The 24159-nt window shown below is 37.8% G+C and overlaps 1 protein-coding gene across 1 annotated transcript in view; it reads left to right on the top strand.

Annotated features, from left to right (window-relative positions):
* The window catches only part of plxdc2a (plexin domain containing 2a), a 217247-nt gene that overhangs the window by 60867 nt on the left and 132221 nt on the right, over positions 1-24159 (top strand). The window contains exon 2 of the mRNA XM_088643400.1: positions 17872-18089. Within this exon, the coding sequence (XP_088499526.1) occupies positions 17872-18089 (218 nt within the window). The remainder of the gene's footprint in view (positions 1-17871; positions 18090-24159) is intronic.

The following is a 24159-nucleotide window of genomic DNA, read 5'->3' as shown; positions in this document are numbered from 1 at the left end:
ATTATTATTATTATTATTATTATTATATACAAAAAAAAAACAGTATCTCTTGTAGGTAGCCAGAAGAATTCCATGTTTTTTCATACTTTCAAATAAGTTGAATTTTGTTTCAAGTTTTATTTTCTCTCCAATTAAATTCCAGCTTTGATATGGAGTTGAACATGAATTATTATTTCAGTATGTTTCAGAATAAACTATGACAAAAAGAGTTTCAGGTCAGGGTTGCACCAACCTGTAAGGTGACCTCCACTCTCCCATTGTGGTGTGCTCTCTGGCAGTGACTTGTAGGTCAGTGTGCCTCCATAGTGTATAGTGTTTTGAGTTGGTACTACTCATCACATTATCACCGCATACCATTAAGTAAGAAAATAAAAGTGACAATTGTGAACAAATGGGTAGTGGTTGCCCCAATGTCGTTTATCACTGTTGTTTATCACCTTCACCTTTTAATCTTGTCATGGATATGTTTTTGGTCATTACATCGGTTAAAAAAATTGAATTTAATTAGTACAGCAATCAAATAGATATTGCTGTTTTTTTTTCTCACGAGAAAACATACCTTTTATTAGCTTAGACTACTAAATACACTGAGAGGGTGAAACTACACATTTATCAGAGACAGCTTGTCAGTTTCAAAGATTCATGTTCAACAACTTGCCCTGTGGACTTCAGCCAAGTGCTTTAATTGTTTGGGTGCTGACAACTGTAGGCATTCATGCATAATGTAGAGCTGTCTTTCATGGGTGTGTGTGTTTATTCTACCTCTGGGATTTTACATTGTTTTTTGTTTGCTTCTCACAGTGTATGTTACAGCTTATTTTGAATGCTCCCATTTGCTTTGAAATTATTTTCAAGTGTGCTATTTCTAATATGCAATTACATATTCTTTCATTTCCTTTTGCTTTGTGTTTCTGAAACTTGTGAAGATGAAGACGAATCAGATGCATGTATCAAATTTCTACTGAACTGTGAAGCAAACATATACAATTAGTAGTTGCATCTATGCTTGTCTTGAACTTAGAAAATAGCGTGATGGCTGGAAACAATTCTGAAATTTCCAGTCCTGCTGCTGTGTAACATTCCTTTTGCAGATGAAAGCACGTCAGTTTCTTTTCCCGACAGTGATATACAGTGTAATGCTGGGAACTTGGCAGGAGACCTATTTAAGATTTTTGTGAAGATTAATTGCGATTAATAAGTCAAGTCAGCCTTAAAATCTTCAGCATGTGACTGTCTGTCAGTTGACTTTTACCTTTGTTTATGTGTTATATTATATGAAGACCATTCACTTAAATCTGGAAAAAAGTGTTTTGAATGTATTTGTCTAAAGGTATTTGCATCACATAATTTATGGAAAAGCCTGAAACTATGGTGAACAGCGCAAAATGTGTTGTTAAGGGAGACCACCTTGGTGATGATTTTTTATATATCATTATTTTTAATTATTATTTTTCAACATGTTTTTTTATATATTTTGAGTTTTTAGCAGAGCAGGTTACCATTGTAAGAAATCAATCATCACACAAGCAAATTCACATTTGTGAGGTCATTGCTGGAATGGGCACAAGCCATGGACTACTGAGCAGTAGAAAAATGTGATATAGTCGAGTGGATCATCTTTCACCATGTTCTTTACAAACAGGCAAGTGCATACAGTATGTGGTGCCAGCCGAAAGAACTTCACAGCCCTGCATGTTCTGTTCCAGCACTGATGAATTCTCATGGTTCTGTACTGTTGTGGGGCACATTTTCTTGGTATGGTTTGGGTGCACTCATTTTCTTAGAAGGCAAGGTCAATTCTAATCGCTTCTTAATGGTCCTGAGTGATCATCTCCACTCAGTGTTTCTTCCCTGTCGGGGGGTGTCTTCCAGGAGGACAATGCCCCCAATCCATAGAACATGACACTGATTTTGTGCATACTTACTGTATGTCTTGGCCTTCTCAATCTCCAGATCTGAACCCAATCAAGCATTTATTTATAGTTGAAATGCCTGAAGTAGTACTTTCCACTTCCATTGATCAGATGTGAGTCTAATGTTGTCTGGAATTCTGCTGTAGGGATTTGGAACAGTTCTTCCACAAGAAGGTCACTCAACTAATGCCTGGTTGATTGAGGTGGAAAACACTGCTTCAGACATTTTAATCATAAAACAAATGAATGTGTGCTGATATGTTAATTTCTAAAATAAAACAAAAAGTCCAAAGTAGAAGATGCAGTGCACATATCCTCAATTCAGATAATGATGTGTATAGAGTAATGCTGTATCATTAAGTCTAGAGTTTCCCTGATCTACTGTATATCAGAAACTGTTGAATGAAATATGTTGCTTCCCTTACAAGAGCATGTACAGTACCTCCCTTGCATGTACAGTACCTCCCTTGCATGTACATGTACAGTACCTCAGAAACTGTTAATATAACCAATGTGATTATTTTGAAGTTGTGTAACTGTCAACTATTTACATTTTAATGTACAACATCCTTAGAAAATGTAATAAAAATTGTCTGTTATTAATTGTTTGCCTTAGTAGCTGTTTCAGCAATTATTTATAAAACAGTCAAGACAAAAAAAGCAAACGTTTGCTGAGAAAAAAGGAAAAGGACAGTTTTGAAAATTTAGACTATAAAGAGATTTTTTTTAAAGATGAGGGTAAATGTAGATCATGGCTACACATAAATCAACCCCTTTTTACTGTGTTTTTTTTGTTTAAATTAAGTTTGTCCATTATCAGAAAAAATATATATATATATATTTATGTACAGTAGCTGTTCTACATATAAAAACACAAAACGTATTTATACTAAAAAATCAATAAGGAGGTTTGCTATGTATGTCTCATATTAGTTTTATCACATTTGATTTCCCTGCTACTTTCTTCTTTTTTTTAGTGAAGAGACTGGCTCTTCATATGACTGTTCCTGTTGCCTTCATTAGTTAAAAAAGTCTATGTATTCCTTCTGTTAGTAATGGTTTTACTAGTATTACTTCTATCCAATCATAAAAATGATCAAAATTATAAAATTGGTGGCAACAGAGGTACAGAACCTGAATAAATAACTTTTACTTCTATAATTGTTATCTTTGAGACACATTACTTCATTCTTTACTCTTCCTTTTCTATTGTAACACTGATAAAAATGTTTTAACTTCTGCAGTATTCCTTTCTTTCTCTTCCAGTTTCTAATAGCCTTTCTAACGTGCTTGCAGTTCATTGTACGTCATTTCTTAATGTTTGCAAACAGTGTCTCTAATTCTAGACATAGCATTCCAAGTGAATTGTAGTTGCTGCTTCTGATTAAGTGGGATAGTGCTATTTACAAGCTTGACTCTTTATACCAATGCAGTCATAACCTCAAAGATAGTCATAACCTCCATCGTACAGTATGTGGGGTTACACTATGACCCACTTTTATAGGAAATCTTTCTATCCAGGTGCTGTAGAGTTTTTGGATCACTTATGCTTGTCCACCCTACTTCTGTGATGTTATCAACAACAAGAGCTGTCAGATTGAGGATCCTTAACCCTAGACACACCATCATTATATAATTCTAAACAGCCACTGCACATTCCTTCTGGTTTATATACCCATTTATCAATTAAAATCACACTTTTCCAGGAGAAAAATAATACTTTTCATTGATTCCCCTTTAAATTTCTGCTCAAACATGTCAAATACGTCCAGATATTACCAATCGTTAACTGCTCGCAGCAACCTCAGTTTATAAACCTGACTAGGAAAGTTTCTTAATATCACAGTGACATATTGCAAATGCCAAAATTGTTGTTAATTAACTAATACAGTATATTATCATTTACAACTGTCCACTAGAACTTCTTCTTTAATTTAAAGACTTGACATTCTAACCCACACAGGAAAAATGTATTTGATGTTTTAATCCAACATGGCCTTTGAAGAATGATAATTTTGTTTTTTTGTTGAACTGTAAACATTAGATTTTTGCCAGAGAGTTACAGGTTTTGGCAAAGACCAACATGACAAAAAGATATTGAAAAGGAGCCTTTGAAGCTAGGAGGCACTGTATCTGTTTTGTTTCCTTTCTATGAGCTGAATTAGCATTCCAGCTACACTGTGTGGTAGTGTGTGGTGAGGAATACATGACAGCAAGCCTGCCTAGGATTGATTCTGATTGAGTAGAGAGGAAAAAAATGAGCTGGTATCTAGAGCCAGAACTGTAGTTGCAAATGCACACCGAGCATAAATGTTGTGCTTTTTGTTATCAAGGTTGAAAAATAATGGGCTCTAGTGTCCAGACAAGTGATACACCCAGGCAGTTTTAGGGGTTAACAAGGGTTTTAATGTCTGTGCTCTGTATCGGAAAAATAGTCAGATTTTTTTATTACTGCGGTAGTGCTGTGTTGTAAGACTGCAAGTTTGAAGTGTGATTTACTTTTTCAGTAGAAACAATTTAATATATTCTGTCATTGAGAGCTTGTGAAAGGTGTGATCCCATCTGATGGATAATTGTGGCTTCAGATGTCTTTCTGGACTAGGAGTCTTGGAATCTCAGTGAAATCCAGACCACAAGAGGTAAAATAAGGAGCTATCAGCCTGGAGATATTTTTGATTCTCACCGCGCTCACTGAAGGGTTCCCTGAAGCTATCTCTGCTTCCAGAGATACCAATGTAAATGTCAAGGCACTCTCTGCAAGAGATGCAATAAATGAGTTTCCTAGATACACATCTCTGGGTGATGCAATAGCGTCTGTTGCAGGGTAGTATGTGGTTAAGGGGATTGTAGACAAGAAAGCTATGTTGATTAAGTGGTCGGCAGTCTGAAATGATAGGTGGGTCAGGAAAAAATATTCCAGTTGGGGGTCATCCGGTGAAGTTTTACTGATGATCATTAAAGAACATTCAGTTAATAAAAAATATAAGTATGATGCAAAATGGATCTTGTGATAGCTTTTAATATTCCAACAACATAGGGAAAATGTCATCATAAACAGCAATGGTGTGTGAAAAATTAATTTGAACTTTACGCCAAGTACTTGCAGTTAACATTAATTGGGATTTTGGATTATAGAGAATTTACATAAGAATCTACAGAGAAGGACCTATGCAGTATTTGACTCATTATCGGTATTATGTACCAGAGCAGCAATTTTCCGCTTTGCATATCATCTATTTAATTAACATATTAGCACATATCACATATTTAGGTTTGTATTCCAAAGGCAGTGAGACCCTTTCAAAGGACTTGAAAGGATAGTGTGTCCTGGAAATGTATAGGTGTCTTGAAAATTACATATGCAGAGGCAGTTGTGAGAACTCGAGCTGGGACTGCATTGTCTGTGAATGTAACTAATGAACTTCAGTTTGTGCAGACAAACAAGTGCTAGGATACAGGAATTGCTTCAGCCATCTAAGAACAACAGCACTGAGATCTGCATAGTAATTAGAGCAGACTAATATTGTACATGTACAAAACAGCCTAGCACTTAGACTTTCAAATGAGGTGCTTGAGGTGGACAGATGCCTTTGTGTTTTCAGATAGGTAGACTGATTAATGTCTTGCTGATACAGTCTTTGCATTTTTAATATCCAAAACCTAGTATCTAGGGGAAAACATTTTCTGATTACTCAATTGTTCTTTCTCTTTCTGTACCTTATAACTTATACCTAGGAATCCCTAGGTAACCCCTTGGCATTGCCTAGGTTACAGGTTTTTTCTTAGTGTGTACTGTAGCAGTCTGTTCTTCCATCTGGTAGTTTTGCTTCACACCTTGAAGTAGCTGTGAATTCTGCTCAGTGCAATGTCTTGATGAATGCTCTTTTGTAATTAACATTTATTTCTTACAAGAAATAAATTGAACGATCAAGAATTTACCGGACAAGCACAGACTTTTAAAGAGAAAAAATAAAATTCCCTACAGTATGTATAATAATCTTCATACACATATTATTTGAAACATAGTTATGATAGATATCCACATTCCAGTGTACAAGGGTTTTCTTCTAAATCTTACTTTGCTTGAAAGGTTGTATAAGGTTATAGTAAATCTTTTAATGCATTTAAATTGATTAACGATTGCTAATCACCAATAGAATAATAGAGGGAAAATATTTAATTAAAATAAACATTTTACAATAATAAGAAGAAACAGTTAAACCCTGAAAGGGTACAGTAGATTTCTGAAGTATTGCATTCTGTAAATAAATGTGTTTGAAAAAGTACTAATATGAGAGGTAAAAATGCTATCTTGTCGCAGTGTGCCTAAAGAGGATAGAAGACGATTTATCCCTTTATTCCAGAAAGAAAAACTTTAGACACCCTGCTGTAGAAAATTAGGCACATTTCCTTTGTATGTACAGTATACAGTATATTGATTCATGGAGAGAACAATGACAAATGTTTGTGAATTGTATTGTGTTTAGCAATTAAGAGGAGGTATATTGTAGCAAACACACAAGTACAGGATGCCTGCTCTCTTTAGTAGACTTGGGCTCTATATGGCTAAGACTCGGGCAAACTAACCTGCTTGTCCTGGGTTTACCCCCAGCCTGCGTCATTTCCCTCAATGCCTTTGCTCAATGCTTCTGGGGTAGGCTTCAGGCCACCTTGACTGTGAATTGGCTAAGCAGTTGAAAGTTTGTGATAGGATACTTCATTACAGAATTATTGCTACAGTACATTTGTTTTCATGAGCATAACTGATTCAAGGGGCCTGGTTTAATTAAGTAACTAAGGTAATGGCAAGTTAGAGAGCACAAAAAATTATTGTTTCTGCTTTTTTGCTCTTGAATTTTTCATGCAGTTTACTGGCAAATCTTGTGATCGCATAGAGAAACCTCACTTGTTTCCATTGGCAGAAGGGGTTTTACATAGCGAACAGCACCGCAACAGTCCATTTTCTCTTGAACATTATCACACTTCTGAACAGTTTACTGCCATCTTATCTCAAAAGAGTACCAAGAACATGTGTTCAGTGTATTTAATCTTTGTAAGGGAAATTGACTTTTGTGTTTCAAATTCCAGGAGTATACAAATTTACCTGGGTGTATTCATCATTAAGCGCACAAAATACAAGAGAAAAATATAAAACTGTAAACAATGCCTTTAACTTAGGCTCAATAAATTGGAAAATCTTTATGCTTGGTTGTTCTGAGACCATAGTTTTTGCTTTACTGTTTTTATGTAATAAAAATAATGACTGTAATAGTAAATACATTTACAGAAATACTAAGCTACAGTTTTGTTTTAACAATCAAGAGACTTTCTGTAAGTAAGAATTCCATTGTACCAGTACATGTACCGGTTACATATGGCAATAAAGTTAAAGTTCAACTACAAGTTCAATAACTCTTTATAGGTGCACATCTAATAAGAGAAATATGTATTTGAGTAACAGAGCTTGTTTTTTCTTGTATTATAATTAAAATATTATTTGGGAACGTTATGTACAGTTTATCTTTGGAAACTGGATAAGAAGAGCAAAAAGCTTAAAAAATCACTTAGAGACAGATAATTTAATGTCTCTAAAAACACCCCAGCATTGAATTTAAAAAGAGAGCATGACATTTTTTGATTATCTCTCATCAACTCTGCTTGTAAAGTTAGCTTAATTTAAAACTATTTAAATGCAGCACTTTGTTGTCTCTCTGAAAATAAACAGATATAATGTGTTACAAAATTTAAATTTAAGTGTCATGTACAGCAAAGTACATTTGTATTGAAGTTTTTTGTTTAAAATTCTATGGGGAATGCCCTCGGCTCAGCAGTCTAAAAATATATTACTTTTGTACTCTGTAAAACCTTATTTAAATGTGCCTGGAAGCTAAGCCTGGTTAAGACTTGAAAACTACTCCTGAGCATAGTTCTGTTCCGTAAATCAACTTGTGCTCTGGTTTTTGTGATGTAAAAGTAACAAGAGCCTTCTTTTAAAAGGTAAAAACACACTGCCATTTGTTTGATTCTTTCCTGGAACCAAACTTTTCTCTGTGGTACATTACCTTTGCCAAGAAAGAAAGAAAACAAAGTACAATAAAACTAACTTAGAATCCTGATAGAGCATTAGGAGTTGGGAAAGGATATTTGGAACAGATTGTTGTATTCCATTTTTTTGTTTGTTTTTAATTGAAATGGATATTTGAATGGTTAAATAGATTTAGAACAATTCAAATTAATATCTCATCTTAATACAGCAATTTACATTGTTTTTTTCACTTAAATAGGTTCCTTTCCTGGTTTCTGATTTTTTCTTTATTTGAGTCACACATTGTATTATCATTGTTGGTTGGGTGGAAGCTGACTTCTGTCTGTAGTCCATTGCCCTGTTATAGACAGATACACATGAGAGTTGACTTACTGTATCTGTAATGGGAGCCGGTCCTGACTCCCGTGTAGTGCATTGTTTAGGACCCTGTGCAGACGGTATAATCCGGAATTGACTGGAAAAGGGCTATGGGGAAAACACAGTTAGGAATGGAAGGGATGACGATCGTGACAGTATCTGCATGTAGACCTGGGGCATCTCTAAATTTCTGGGTAGCTGGTGGTGCTGATTAACAATAATCGATTGATCTATTAATTCATTCTTTGACTCTTGCAGTGAAGGACGATTGTCTTCTGTGAACTGAAGGATGATGTCTTCTGTGAGCCCTCTTCAATGCTCTGGCTTTGCTACAATCATTAAAAAACAAAATTAGCTCAAGGGCAGAGAATTTACACTAAATATTAAACTTAAAAATAGTCAAATATCCTCATTAATTTTTATTTTGGGCAGTTAGCAGGAAGCACATCTTGTAAAATGCCCCCGTTAAGATCATGGATAAAGCACATTTTATTTAGAAAAACAGTGTATCAATTACAAGGATGTCATGCACAGTTAAGGCACAAATGTAATAAATTAGATTTATTTTCACATTCCATTCACATATAAAACACAAGAGCCAGTCACAATGATCAAATAACGCAATTTCCTGGGGCAATATACAAAAACAAGAATTCTCCCTCCGAAAAAAAAAAACTCTGTCTAGAAAAATATAGCATTTGTCCACGTTCCCCCATCCTTTCAATTGTGCTCTGATGATGTTTTCTCAAAAAGGCAGTACTATGTGAGTGCTAACTAATTGAGCTTGAGATTCATTAAATGACCCCATTAATTACAGAGATGATTTAGTGGTCACCGTGTCTTGCAAATGAGTTTGCCCTGAGAAAAATAACTGGGTTATATGAAGGCAGGGATGGCAGAAGTTGTTGCAGAGGTCTATGTGTTATGTTTGTCTGTAGTCATCCCTTCACCTCCGTCTGGTGCAGCAGGGGTTTCCCTTAAGTTTAAATTACCTTGTAGGTCTTTAGACACTGGTTTTCCCTCCTGCTGCTCAGACATTACACTAGCTGGATTTCTTCCACAGGCCACAGCAGAGGCACTTGGTTAGCTCTAGGGTACTAATTACAGACTACACTTGCTGCCTTGAATGAACATGATCGCTTCTTCCCATAACAATCATGTTGCTTTGCTGGACGTGAATCTTGGTTAGGCTTTCTGACAAACACCATAGAGTATGCAGTTATTCTTCAATGCTTTTCATAGGTAGTGAAGATTTAACAATTAAGTCCTGAAGCCTGGGATAGCTAAGTAAGATGTTTTCTAAGCCATTATATGTTCAAAATCCTTAGTATCATTTAAAATACCTTAGAGCAGATTAGTAAAGGTTGAGCTCCCAATGTTATCTTTACAGATAATCCTGCCACGATAAAGGTAGACAGATAAAGGCAGGATTGTTCTAAGCAAGAGTTAGTAGTTTACATAGACTGATACAAAACTGAAACTGCAAGTGTTAATTGCAATTTGTAATTGCTTTTGAGAGGAACCAGGCAGGGGAAATCTCACTTACTGTAAGTACAAGCACAAAGATCTAAATCACCTCTTGGGACCTGATATATTGCCGTTGAAGAGATATACTTCAGTGTTGGCTGGAAGGCTCCTCATTTTGTTTTTCCCTGAAGCCTGATTGTTTTCCTCTTACATGGGAACACCAGACTATGCCCCAAAGGAAATAAGACATGATGATCTTTTCTAGGAGAGTGAGGGTATGGAGAGTGTGAGTTCTTCATTTTCAGCTATGTGATAATGTTTTTACTCTTGATGTGTCTCAGCAATGAGTCAGCAATCCAAAATGTCAATGATGTTCTCTCACATTGCTGTATTTAGTGAAATTTTACACTGAACTTGATGGAATCGGTACAGATAAATCAATGGTGTGAGCACAAACCCAGAACTGAATTTATCCACCCGCAACGCCGCATGGTGCATGAAAGATTTCTCAGTTTATGAGGTGTCAAAGTAGTGTGATGTGTACTTGTAGATGCTGCTATCTGCTCCTGCCTCATGCCTGAATAATGTACTGCTGTACACTGCGGCTATACTTTTATACTCTGTATATTAGAGTTCTGCAATTAAATTTTTTGCAGTACTGTACATTTACTGTACCCGTGTTTCTTACTGCACTTTTAAAGCAGTATTTTCCTACTTTATCCTTTGTATATCATCTCAGATGGAATCATCAGTCAAATGAAGATCATTCTTACTACTATAATTTGCCAGGTTTTAATATGACATCTGTATTGTTCATTTTCATTTCAAAATCAATGTGCAGAGACCTTTGTACTGTATGTATCTTTTGTATTGGTTTTATAGTATTGCCTTTCCACTCCTGTAGGTTAATGAAAGGAGTTGTGACTGTCAAAATGAAAAGCTACCATTGTTTCTGAGAGGCAGCGAAACACCAACAGCAAAGAATTCACTACATTGGAGTTAATGGTACAAATAGACTTTCAGAAATGAAGCTCTCTGCTCCAGTAAACTAATCACATTTTTTATTTTCCTGGTTTTTGACACTTGAAAAACTGCAGTACTGATTGAGTTGTGAGTATTCCACTGAACTTACACATATGCCAAATAAACAAATATGCCAGATATGTTCTTTAAAACTTCATCAACATAAATATAATGCATTTTTAAAAACAAAGATATTCTGATATATATTTAAAGTGTAGAAACTAAACAGCCATAAAAATTATTGAAAAGACTTATATCATAAACAGGTGTTTTTGTATCGAACTATTAGCATACAGTATAAATGTATCAACTCCCTGTAACTGTGTAGACAATCCTTGGTTGTCCAGTCTTCCGCCTGTGCCTGTTGCATGTGCATGCTTTGTAATCCCCAATATAACTCAATTTCTGTACACCTGACATGAGCTTCTGAAATTGATCAAGAGCAAAAATTGAAAAAAACATGTATTACAAATAAAAACATGACAATGTCAATAGTTGGATAGATTGATATTGATAGATCTGGAACTTCATAAGGGCTAATCTCACATTAATCAGTCTGTTTGAGAAGGGACAATGTGTTTTTCAAGAGCTGCCATGTCCCATGAATCTGTTGTACCAATGACAAATACAAATTTTTTGTGTTATCATAATTTTGAGGAAAGTTATCAGGAATGTATCAACCTGCAGAATATATATATTGCAGTTTGGTTTTTTTTCCCATATCTAACATGCACTAAACTAAATGGCATAATTCAGTGCATATAAGGTCATGGTGGCAATAAGAAGAAGGAAGTAATAAGCAGTTCAGGTATTGATCTGTGAGCACTGTTGTGACTGTTCCATGAGGGTTGTTCTGTTAAAATGCATGTGTACACAATCTGTGGGGTACTGAAAGACCATATGAGGCTGTCGAATATACTCAAGGGGGCTTCTGACCATTAAGACCATTGAGAGTAGGTGACTACTCTTAGGCAATGTTGTCTAAGAATCTAGTCTGTACAGTAGGGGTTTTCTGCTTTGATGCAAACAGTTGCAAGTAGCAACTGCCGAGCAAGTAATGAGCTTTTGGTAATTAAGGAGATTTGAGCAGATTATTCCATTGCCTCATTGTTCTGAACCTATGTGAAGGCTTGTGAATGCTACAGAGTGCTACAGAACAGATATAACTCTGTACATCTGTTGAGCTAGGAGGGATGCTAGCAGGTGTGTAAATATGTCTAGCTTAGGTTAGGAAAAAAAAGACATTGATTTTGCTTTATTAAAATGGGAAACATTTAGTGAAGCGACACTGACATGTGCACCCAGAATTTGCTTTCCAGTTTGGCTTAGTGTTTACAGCCGTAAAATCTGTTAACAACCTGGACATTTATCCGAAGAGACTTCGCTTTTGAGCGAATAATCAAAGAGATGATATGGAAAGCAGTGTCCCCCGTGCTGAAATTATGTGAACTTTATATGTATCCATAGTCAACCTTAGTCGAGAGCTCCGTGTTTCGAACATTTTAGCATTGAATTTATGTGCAAAGAACTTTGAACAAAATTCTGACTGCATTTGAAACATTTGCCTAGTGGCATGGTTTGATTTTATGAATAACTATATTTGTTTTTGTTGCCACTGAACAGTGGAATACTGAACTCATGCAAACTAAACTTTTGGAAATTGTAAGGGTATGCTTCATTGAATCTCTTCATGAGAATTTTAAAATAAATGTTCCCTTTTATTTACCTGAGAACCACCCCAAAACACATTAGTCATCCATTGCATCAGAAACATTCATCACATGCAACGGGCTGAACTATGGCAAGCAGAGTCATTCAGACTTTCCATTTACTTTAACATCTCTACAGAACACTGTCACGATCGCTACTCCTCCTCTTAAGGGCGCTCCAGCCCTTCCTTGTTCTACCTCATTCCTCACACCTGTTCCTTATTCCAGCCCCTCTTTAGTTCCACCTTAAAAGCCAGACACAGACGTCACTCGAGGCTCTTCATTGAATCCCGTTTCCTGAGAGCCTGGGTCCTGCTATGTCTGGCTCCGTTATGATTTTAACCTTCTGTTCCTGATCCCCCCCGCCGGTTCCTACCCGGTTCCCGTGTTTTAACCCCGGAAGGATAGCCTGGCTATGGACTCTTGCTTCTGTCTTTGATTACCCGTTTGGGCTTTTACATGGATTGTTCGCCCCGGAATCACTACCCCTGGACACCTGCACCCCTTGGACACGCCCCCTGTCTCCATACCCTCTCCTGCATGGCTTTTTCCCAAGTGATTCCTCTCTAATCCGGATCGTGTCGTCTGCATAGGGCCCGGAAAGAACTGTTCGTGACAAACACATTGTGCAGTGAGAATAGCTCATGAATTCCTTACAGCAGCACCGAAGTGCTGTGGGTGTGAGTCGCAGCAGCTGATTCCACACACACCATCTCCACCAAATCATACTGCAGCAGATAAACAGAAAATACTGCTTGATTAGGTAGGAAAAAACATAAAATGTTATTTTTCTTCTTTTCTTAATGTTATACTCCATCAGATTTCTTTTTGTGCTCATTGGGGATTTCTGTGCTGTATGATCGTTAGCCCTGGTTTTAAAAATTGAATCTTGAACACTTTCAAAAAAGTGTATTTTGACACATTCGCAACTGGAGATCAGCTTTTACTGGAGATTCGCAACTTATTTGATCAGCTTTAATTCATAGTGGCAAAATTGATAATCATAAAGGGCTTCATTTGGCGAGATTTACATTTGTAAATTGTGCACAGCTCTATGATGCTTTTAATTTAAAAAATTATCTTGGAGAATATATTGATTGACAAAAAAGATGTTAGAAATTTGCATTGTGCTTGACATCCTGAGTATCAGCATGATCCTGGCAGTGTTGACACCTAGCCTCGATCAGCCTCTGTATAGATGGCTGTGGAATTTTCTGTCACTCTCCTGTGCATTAGCAGCCAGCTGGAAGTGGCTGACCAGTTAGGGTTAGTCAGAAAAATGCAGCAGTCAGCACAGCTCCCAACATGTCTCGACACAAATTTGTCTTCTGTCTAGCCTATCAGGTGCAAAATATCATTTTTCATTTTTGAATAAATGAACGTTGCCCCTGAACAGTCTCCAAGCAACCAAATCATTTTTACAGACATTCAACCTTTTTTTTCCCCTGGAATTTTTCATACTGCAGCCAACCACAGTCTAAAAGAGTTTTACAGATGGATCAGACCAAGGTGACCAATGTGCTGGTGTGGTGACTTCCAGGTGGCCTACCCTTAACTTCCTCAATGATTGAATACTCTGTTACAGACAGGCTGCCTTCAATCATGTCAACAGCAAACAGGCAATCTTCATTTCTCTGGCAGAGCCATGTCTTTCAGTATTCTTGCATAAAATAAAATCATTTCTTTTGAATGGCTTTTTAAATGCATTTTTAATGCATTAATCCGGACACTTGTAATTCAAATCAAATACCAAGCACTGGAATTTTGATGAAATCTCATGACTTGTGCTCAGTATATTGTTATCTGCAGACCGGTCTCCTTCCTGTTAAAATACAAAAACATACATTCATAAAATACAAATACAAATACCGATCCATCCATTTTCTAACCTCTTTATCCAATGCAGGATAAAGGGTTGCAGGGGAGCCCCTGGCAGGAAACAGGAGCAAGGCAGGATAAACCCTGGACAGGATGGCAGTTCATCACAGGGCACACAAAGACCCACACACGCACCCTCACACCTAGGCAAAGTTTTCCAAGCAGCCAGTTAACCAACCAGAAAGTCTTTGGAAACGGGAGCACCTGGGGAAAACCCACAAGAACACAGGGAGAACATAAAAACTCCACTCGGATAGCATCCTTGGTCCAGAACTGAACCCAGAGTCCCAGCATTGAAAGGCATGTACCACCATGTCATCCCCTAATCCAGAATACTGTATACATTTATACATTTAAAATTATGCATGCTTTCAATGACCTATTGATTTAAAACCTTATCAGTGCGATGATAAGTCGGCCTGAGAAGATGAAACACTCCTCACATAAGCTCTTCATATGGCATCTGAATTGTTAGTTCCAGCGTCACTAAAGATACAATATTTGGTTTATTATTGGCAAAAATAATATAAATATAAGGGGTAATAAGGGTAATATTATAAAAATAAACCAAAGAAAAAGGGTAATAACTATAGCCCTATTGGAAGTACTGAGAATGAAGGTGTATTCACCAAATAATATTCCCAGTTATATCACCTATCATCATCTATTGTTTATCATTTATTAAGTGTTTAATTTCAAAGAACTAAAAATCCCATTGTGCAATTTTTAAAAGGACATAGCTCAGCTGAGAATTTCCCATGTTTGTCTTGCTGTCAGAAGTTTACGGATGAGTGTGTCTGACTGTCTAATTGATTGCTGAATAATTGCCAATATGCTTTAGCAAAAAAAGCAGGTGTCATTTTGTATGCCATAATAAAAGTGGCTGTTTGAAATGATGAATTATGAGTCAGAAAAGTGGCTAACTGAGTTAGAAACCACTAGGTGAAGACCTGGCCAGTAGAAACAGCGTATTTTTCTACTGGGTGTATTTTTTATTAGGTGTATTTATTATTTACCAGGTGTACATATTAGGTGAAACAGTGTATTTTTATTAGGGCGATAGGCAAGCAGCCATATCATCCTGCAACTCACAACTGGTAACCCACTGAAGCTAATCAGGTGTGAGCCTGGTAGTACCTGAATGGGAGACCTCCTGGGAAAGCTAAGGTTGCTGCTGAAAGTGGTGTTAGTAGGGCCAGCAGGGGACACTCACCCTGCGGTCTATGTGAGTCCTAATGCCCCAGTATAGTGACGGGGACACTATACTCTAAAAAGAGGCCGTCCTTTGGATGAGACATTAAACCGAGGTCTTGATTCTCAGTGGTCATTAAAAATTTCAGGGTGTTTCTTGAAAAGAGTAGGGGTGTAACCCCTGCGTCCTGGCCAAATTTCCCATTGGCTGTTACCAAACATGGCCTCCTAATAATCCCCATCTATGAATTGGCTTCATTAATCTGCTCTCCTCCCCACTGATAGCTGATGTGTGGTGAGCGTTCTGGCGCACTATGGCTGCCGTCGCATCATCCAGGTGGGGCTGCAAATTGGTGGTGGTGGAGGGGAGTCCCCATTACCTGTACAGCCCTTTGAGTGGAGTGTCCAGAAAAGTGCTATATAAGCATAAGCAATTATTATTATTATTATTATTATTATTATTATTATTATTATTATTATTATTATTTTAACAGGAGGTCAGTCCTTTCTAAAACACTATAACAGAAATAAGAAGAGCTAATCCATGATTGGTTGAATTGATTATTATAAAAAATCCACAAAAATAGTGAAAAGTTGTTTTTTTCTCCACTAGTGCTGATTTGCTTGAGAATAATGGAACAATTCAGAACTCAACTAAAAGGTTGCAGCTGGCTCTCATAATGAAATCCCCATGTAAAACAGGAAAAGAAAACGCCCCTTTCATTATATTCTCTGAATACTGATAAACACACATTTGTTATAAGCACATACAGTACCTTTCCCCATCTTTTGCATTTGTTTTACTTCCTACATACATTCTTGTCTTATGTTTTATGATTATGTCTGAAGAACACACTGTGAAGAATGTTAGTCCAGTAGTAAGAGAGTTATTCTGGGTTCCCAACTACACTTACAGTACAGATGCCTCCTCAGACCACTGATGATGATGACGTCTGTGACATGAGGGGCTGAGAGTCCTGTCTGTACCAGTTAATCATGATAACAGAGTAGCTGTCATTATTTGTCTTTCAAAGAAGTTCATATACCTGAAATTTTAGTTTAAAAAATACATCTTTAACTAATTGAATTTACTATCAGATTTTAGGTCTGGTTAAATGCAGTATAGGTCTTGTTAAAATGAAAATGCATTCCACTCAGTGTTTCATTTTTAACAATGAGGTGCTAGTGTTCAATGTGAATGAGAGAGAGCACATTATGAGGGACAATGGAGGTACCAGAGATTTTAACAGTAATATGCGTTTACTAACTTTCAATGCATTTTCAAGACACAAATTTTGATTAAATGCAAAAAGGGTAACTTAAAAAACATTTTACTGTTAGTAACTTTAAATACTATTAATATATGCAATTAGACCTACTCTTTACTATTCATTTTTTAAAAACTTTTCCACTCTCTAGGCTCCCTGTCAGGTCTCTAGGGTTTCAGTATCTGATTGTATCTCCCTCTAGCCTACACTGTAGATACTGTGGCAGAACTGCAATGAACACGTTTTAGAGGTCACTTCACCCCCTTGAAGCCTAGACAATATAGAATTCTGCCACAGTAGAAGGTGCATCGAGCCATGTTTTGGTGCATCAGAGTTTGCCACTTTCTAGGGAATGGCAAAGCATGGACCTGAGCACACAAGTGACTGTGATTGACACTCAGAAGACATAGAGCAGAGCAACAAACATTAAAAACAAACCCATAGGTAGCCATATTGACAATAAATAGGGTGAAATTCTCATCTTTTTCATTACTGTATATTCATAAGCCCCTGACTAAAAAATGTACAAGCAGGTGTGTAACACGGTCAAACATTTTTTTGTTGATCAGCATAGTACTCTAATTTACCATTAACATGATTTTTTATCTTTTCAAACAATTTTCTCCTCATTTCTAAGGAGATGTATTGTTGAATATTTGACTTTGAATGTGTTGAATTTGCCAGTGTGAGGATTTTTAATACTAATATCAAATCCCCTTGTAATCTTTTCTGTTCAAGACTGATAAAGTTTAGTTGCTTCAGCCTGTCAGTTTAGGACATTCCATTAAGCCCCATCTGGTTGTATTTCTCTGGACTGATTCCAGAAATATCTTATAATTAATAATAGAATTAATAAAAAAATAATATAAATCTATATTAGACCCTTTATGGTCCCATGTCTAATTAATTAAAACAAAATAGTTTTATTTCTGCAACATAAAGAACATGACAAGCACTTCAAAAGAGCCATGTGTCTGTGCGGATTTACTGCAAATACACTGTCTGTCTCTCTTTTTCAGGAGTACCATACATGTATGTCCAGGGAATACCTTCCACAGAGGAGAGTATTTCTGTAGATGTAAAGCTTTATAGTCACAGATGGAAAAGACAGACCTGGCCATCACAACCAAAGCCTATGGATAACAACAGAGCAAGCCAGGACCAGGATACGTCTGACTCAGAGCGGCTCCCACTCATGCCATCTGATGAGGATAATGACAATAACACTCAAACAGAGGTACGAGGCTGATTTAAACACAAAGGGAATTGAATGCCCCGAATGCAGATGCTTGAAACCTTGCTATCTGGTTTTCTATGAAATTACTGTATTCCATTGTGTACATTATGAAACCTGTATCAGAAAGAAATAAAAGTAAGAGAAATACTTTGCATAGAGAAATTACCAAACAAGTTAGATCCACATAGCTCACAGCGTGATGTGCCAAAAGAAACACACTGCTGGAAAATGGTTACATGAAGAATCATTGCAGTGCCATTACAGAGAAGATCCAGTTTCCAGCCAGTTAACCAGTGTCCTAATGGGTCTAATGGAAGAACTAACATAAATAAGCTCATTTTCAAAACCACTTCTGCATTATCCATTTATGTTAATATTGCTCAAATTGTGTGCAGTCAGAATGTCTCCAAGGCTCTTGAATTTTTTAAGAGCAGACTGGGTTGCACTATGGTGAGGTGGTTAACAGTGTTGTCTCACAGTTCTAGTCTCTTGGGTTCAATACAGGTCACCTGTCAGTGTTGAGTTGATGTGGACATACATTATACTATAGGTTAGAGTTTATTGGATATTCTAAAGTGTCCCTCCAGGTTTATCCTTATGGGGAAGGTAGATGCCCTCTTTGTCTCATTACTTACTCGTGAGCAGAGTGCCTTTAGTGCCTCTTTTCTATTTTACTGTCTCTGGTATTGTTAGAGAGGGTGTCACACAGTGGCCTGAGCAAGGCCAAAATAGGTCTGTTTTATCTCAGACTGGCTCCGCCGCAAAAATACCCAAGCAAAACAAGTGCAGTCTATTTACAGTGCTCGCAGTCCCCCACACCAGAAAACAACCCCCCCCCCCCCAAAAAAAAAAAAAAGAAACAAAATGAATTATTCAAATAAGGGTAAATCCTCCTTATCTCCACCATAAGCTGACTCACCCTGGAAGTACCTACACCAAATAAACAGTGAGTAACATCCATTTTGAGAGCACTCTCCATTACCACCATACTCACTCATACCTGTGTTTAGGTATTTCAATTTATATGAAAAAGGTATGTTTATGTTAAGTGAATATATATGAAATTAAGTAATAGCAGTTACTAGTCAAGCCCTGAGTGTGCACCCTAAGGAACTTATCTAGCAACAGCTCAATAGAAGGTGTATGAATGCTGTATTTGCTGTGCTATCTGTACCCCGTGACAGACTCCTCTGTCACAGAGGGCTATTGTGGATTTGTGATACAGTTGTCATGACCTCTGCCTGAGGCAGCAGCAGCAGCTTAAAGAGCTTCTGTGGTTCTTTCTGGTCATCTTTGCGGTACGGAATCTACCCGGTGCAACACTATTTTACCCCGACACTCTAGGAGCTCCAGTACGTGATTGATGCCGGGATCATTGAGCAGTCAGACATCCCATGGCTCTTTCGGTCAGTGCTAATTAAAAAGAATGTCTTATTTTGATTCTGCTTGGACAGCTGGGACCGTAATCAGATGATGAGTAAATACATTTATCTTCTACTTAGGATCAATGAGACCTTGGAGAACATTGGTAGGTCATGTTGGTTCAGCTCCCTGGAACTCAGAAGTGGCTATTGGGAGGTTGAGCTGGCACCAGAGGAGTGATTGACCACAAGACCACATTCCCCATGCCGAGGGGGCTGTGAGAGTTCTGAGTCATTCTCTTTGGTGAACCTACAGCTAGTGTTCCAATATATTTGGGAGGCAAGGCTGAAGCTCAGTCCAAAGACTTGCAGTCCTTGCAGATGGACATACAGTTCCTGGGGCATATGGGAAGGCACCAGAATGTCTCTAATGACCCTAAAAAGGAGAGGGTGATGACAACGTGATCACACCCCAGCACAATGAAGGAGCTCCAGAGGTTCCTGGTCCTCGTGTCCCACTACTGCAGGTTGGTGCAAGGGTTTGTAGATCTGGCTGTTCTGCTGCATTGCTAGGTAGTCATCCTGAGAGTAACTACTTCGGGGCAGAGCGGTGGCACTGTGGCTAAGGATCTGTGCCTGTAGCTGGAAGGTTGCCAGTTCAAATCCAGCAGCCAGCTGAGGAATCCTACTCCATTGGGCCACTGAGCAAGGCTATTTAACCTCGACTGCTCCAGGGGCGCTGTACAATGGCTGACCCTGTGCTCTGACCCCAAGCTTCTCTCTCTGTCTGTGCGTCTGTGTCTCATGGAGAGCAAGCTGGCATATGCAAAAAGACACATTCCTAATGTAATAAATTGTATATGGCTAATAAAGTGATCTTATCTCTTACTGTGTCACGTACTTGGAGCTGCTGGCCCTTGTCAAGGTCATTCGAAACTTTCTTCCCTACCTCAATGGAAGGCCATTCTTGGTCCCCTCTGAACATGCTTCTCTATAGTGCCTGTAGGCTGGAGAAATACTATTTCACTGTAAAACATAACTCTGGAGCTCAGCATCCGTGCATGAATAAATAAGATCACTGAAACCGGGCAGAATGGTACAAAGAGGAAAAGGTTACAGTTTCCATGGTTGCTGCTAACAAGCTCAGCATACACCAGAGGAGAGATCCATACCTGGCCCTGGTACGGATTTGAATGGAATAGGAATGGGTTGGTTAGGTTGCTCCAAGTCTGTTAAAGGGCTTGTGGCCCTAATGTCATCCCAAGCAATCTTCAATGGGGTGTTTTACCAGAGCTGGGCAGTGTGTGGCAGTAGGGAGCAACAATGGCTGCTGGTGATCCTGAGGGTGCTGAAGGCAGTCTGTGAGGTGCTTGAAAGGAAACGTTAAATTGGCCAAGACTGTGAGGAGGCTAAAGGCCCACTTCTACTCAGGAGGGTACCATGTAGATGTTCGTGACTTCTGCTGCACATGGGGCATCTGCTGTCCATAGACTCCTCTATAGTATGCGAGTTCATCCACAAGGGGCAGAAGCTCCATTGCACAAAAATGAGACGCGGTACCTGAAGTGTACCTGAGGAGCTTCATAGTGATGATAGGTGGAACATCAAGTTCCAGATGTTCCTGGTGCTGAACCACAGATTTTAAGAAGACCGGGACCACCTCAACAATCTAATCATTCTAATGACAGGTTCAAATATGAGAACGTGAGAAACAACAGGAAAGGTCAGAAACCTGGACTCAGAGACTTTGTTATCTTGTAATAGTGGTGTAGACTGAAGAAATAGGAAAAGAAAAAGTAAAAAGAAAAACAGTCCATGTGGGGATGTTTAAATGTGCTGTATATCCCACAGGTAATATTTTATCTCAGTCTGAAAAGCTGTTGATCTTTTTATAGCCTCTTCCTTCTTCATTACAACCACATTATAAACTTTGGAGTATAAATCTTCCTAAAACAATCAGTCATGCATATCAAAATCTGAATAAAAAGTTTTATGTTTCTAGTGATCCATAATACATTTCTACAAAAATCTTCTGCAAAAACAAAATTATTTTGTGACCTATTTACTTTCAGACATCACAATTCATCATTTCTGCTGAGCACTCTGTAGATGTCTATACTTTGAAAAAAAAACTTTTCTATCTGAAGATATTAAACTACATGGTGATGTGTTTCACCATTGTTATCATTAGATGCTGTGCTTAAATAGGTTAAAGATTTTTTATAGTTTGCCTTACTCACAAAAATGATTTTCCCATTTTAATTATTTCTCCGAGGGAGAATTTTGGTAATATTGATGCTAAAAATATATTGTATTCGGTAAGTAAAAGTCAAAATTTCTTCTGGGTTCAGAAGCAATGAGTGTGACTCATGTCAGCTAAAATGCAAAATATTAGCCAAAAACCTTAATGTAAAAAAATAGTTCCAGTTTTTCAATCCGTAATCTAGCATTGAGAACATAATGGAATCTCCTTGTTTCAATGGTGTTTACATTTTTTCTGTACTGTTTTTGCTCTTACATTTTTACCCCCTTTTTTAAAATGTTTTTTTTGCCTTAAGAAGATTGATTTTAATGGGAAATTCTGGCTTTTCCAGGATGCAGTCAAATGAAAACAGGGGCTGTAGACAGGAGAGAATGGAAGTCTAATATAGTTTTCAGCTATAAATTACAAGTCAAAATATCAGCCAGTCAGAGAAAAGTATTTACTCTTATGTCTGTACTAACATAATCTCATACATAGTACTCTTTAGTATTTCAAAATACAGTTTATAAACTGAAATACTAAAATAATATTTTAAATATAGAAAGGACTGTGTACTTATGATAGATAAAAGGTGATAAACACTGAGGCTACCTTAGTAAGCTTAGTAGAACATTCTGGCAGAAAGGAATGAATAAGGGGGAGTGTGTCCAAAGTGCACAGGTGTCCAGGGGGGTGAGTCCGGGGCAAACAATCCAGAGGTAATCCAAACAGGGAATCCAAAAACAGGCAAAGTCCAAAACCGGGCGGTCCATCCAAAAACAGACAGGTTAAAAACAGGAACCGGGTCGGAACCGGTGGGGAGAACGGGAACAGGAACAGAAACTTAAAAATATAACGGAGCCAGGCGATTACAGATCCCAGGCTCGCATGATATGGGAGTCAAATGCAGAGCCCTGAACTGAGTTGGTGTCTGGCTTTTAAGGGGGACAGGAAGGAGGCTGGAACAAGGGTTAGAACAAAATTAGGTCCGAAGTGAAAAAACCGGAGCGCCCTTAAGGAGGAGGGACTACTATTGTGACATGCATGGGTTTTCTCTGGGTGCTTTAGATTCCAGTCCAAAGACATGCCAACGACATGCTATCCAGGTTAACAGTAAAATGCGCGTGTGTGTGAGCCCTGCAGTCGACTTCAGTCCATTGCAGTCTGCCCTCATGCTGGGGCTTCAGTGACCCTGTATGGATAGAGATCATATGAAGGATCATGTAAAGGGTGTCTGTTACTGTGTAAGAGCTTCTGTGCTGTTCCGATTAGTTAAAACTGCTTGGCTCTTCTTTTTGGCCTTCAGACTAAAAATGGCACAGGATGCACGATTTGCAGGAATGATTAATTCATGCATAGTGAAAGGCAGGATCCAGAAATTTGCTGATAACCACTAATGCATGTTCATGGATTATTATTGTATGATTGCAAATTCTTTAAACTCCCCCAAATTAAATTTGGTTCACCTACTGTACATTGGAAGTAAACACATTCCTATACATCTGGGTTCAGACCCAATGAATAACATATTCATGTCAAACAATCTTTTTATCAGGACTGACAGCTTGCTGGTATACAGTATTTAATCCACATTAACACAGCACTCTTCTGCAGTAGACAGCCATTTGATCACAGAGCCTTCAGTCTCCTCATCTCCTCCCCAGGAATATTTATTTAGGCTTCTTCCAATTAGGCTTCTTCCAACACAGAGCTGAAGATGTCTTTTACTAAGGAATCATGTGAGTGTCCTAGCACTGCTTTACACATTGGGTAGTGAAGCTATTTCCTTTTTTTGAGCAGAAACTAGATTTTAAACTGCACTATTCCGATGGTCGATGTATTGGAGAAAAATAGCTGTTTTTTGAGACTAATAGCAGTCAGATAGCAAATATATACCTACTGCAATTTTCTGTTCCAAATGGCCTTGGTGACTTTCATTGAAACATGAAATATGAAGGAGATGGGAAAATGTGTTTCTCAATCATCAAGTTACATCTCACCCACTGTCACTTACTGATTGTATAGATCCATACAGATTTAAAGAGGTGTTATTTAAAAACAAAATTACTGTTGAACATGAAACATGAAGTTTTGTGATAGCTGTGAGGAAAATGGCAGTAATATGTTACGTGATCTGAACAGCACATTTTGTATCCAACTATATTGAACTAGTCACAGATTCACAGCACTGTTGTTTTAAATCATCTTTACCTCAGACATAAAGTAATTTTTGCACAATGTGATAAAACAAAATGTACATCACAACAGCATCTTGTAAACACTTACATAGCTTTCTGTATTTTTGCTTTTGCACTGCTTTTACTGTATACAGTGTGTACAGGGACATGCAGAGTGGGGAGTCTACAGTGGTTCAAGCCCCTTCCCCTTTGCCCTCATTGGCCCGAGTGTTCGCCTCCTGTTCATTGTAAAAAGCAGAGAAAAAAGCAGCAGTAAGCAACATAGGCTA

Source organism: Lepisosteus platostomus, chromosome 8 (genome assembly GCF_059453375.1).
Source record: "Lepisosteus platostomus isolate fLepPlt1 chromosome 8, fLepPlt1.hap1, whole genome shotgun sequence".
In the NCBI taxonomy this organism is placed as follows: domain Eukaryota; kingdom Metazoa; phylum Chordata; class Actinopteri; order Semionotiformes; family Lepisosteidae; genus Lepisosteus; species Lepisosteus platostomus.
This window is presented reverse-complemented; position numbering and strand designations above follow the sequence as displayed.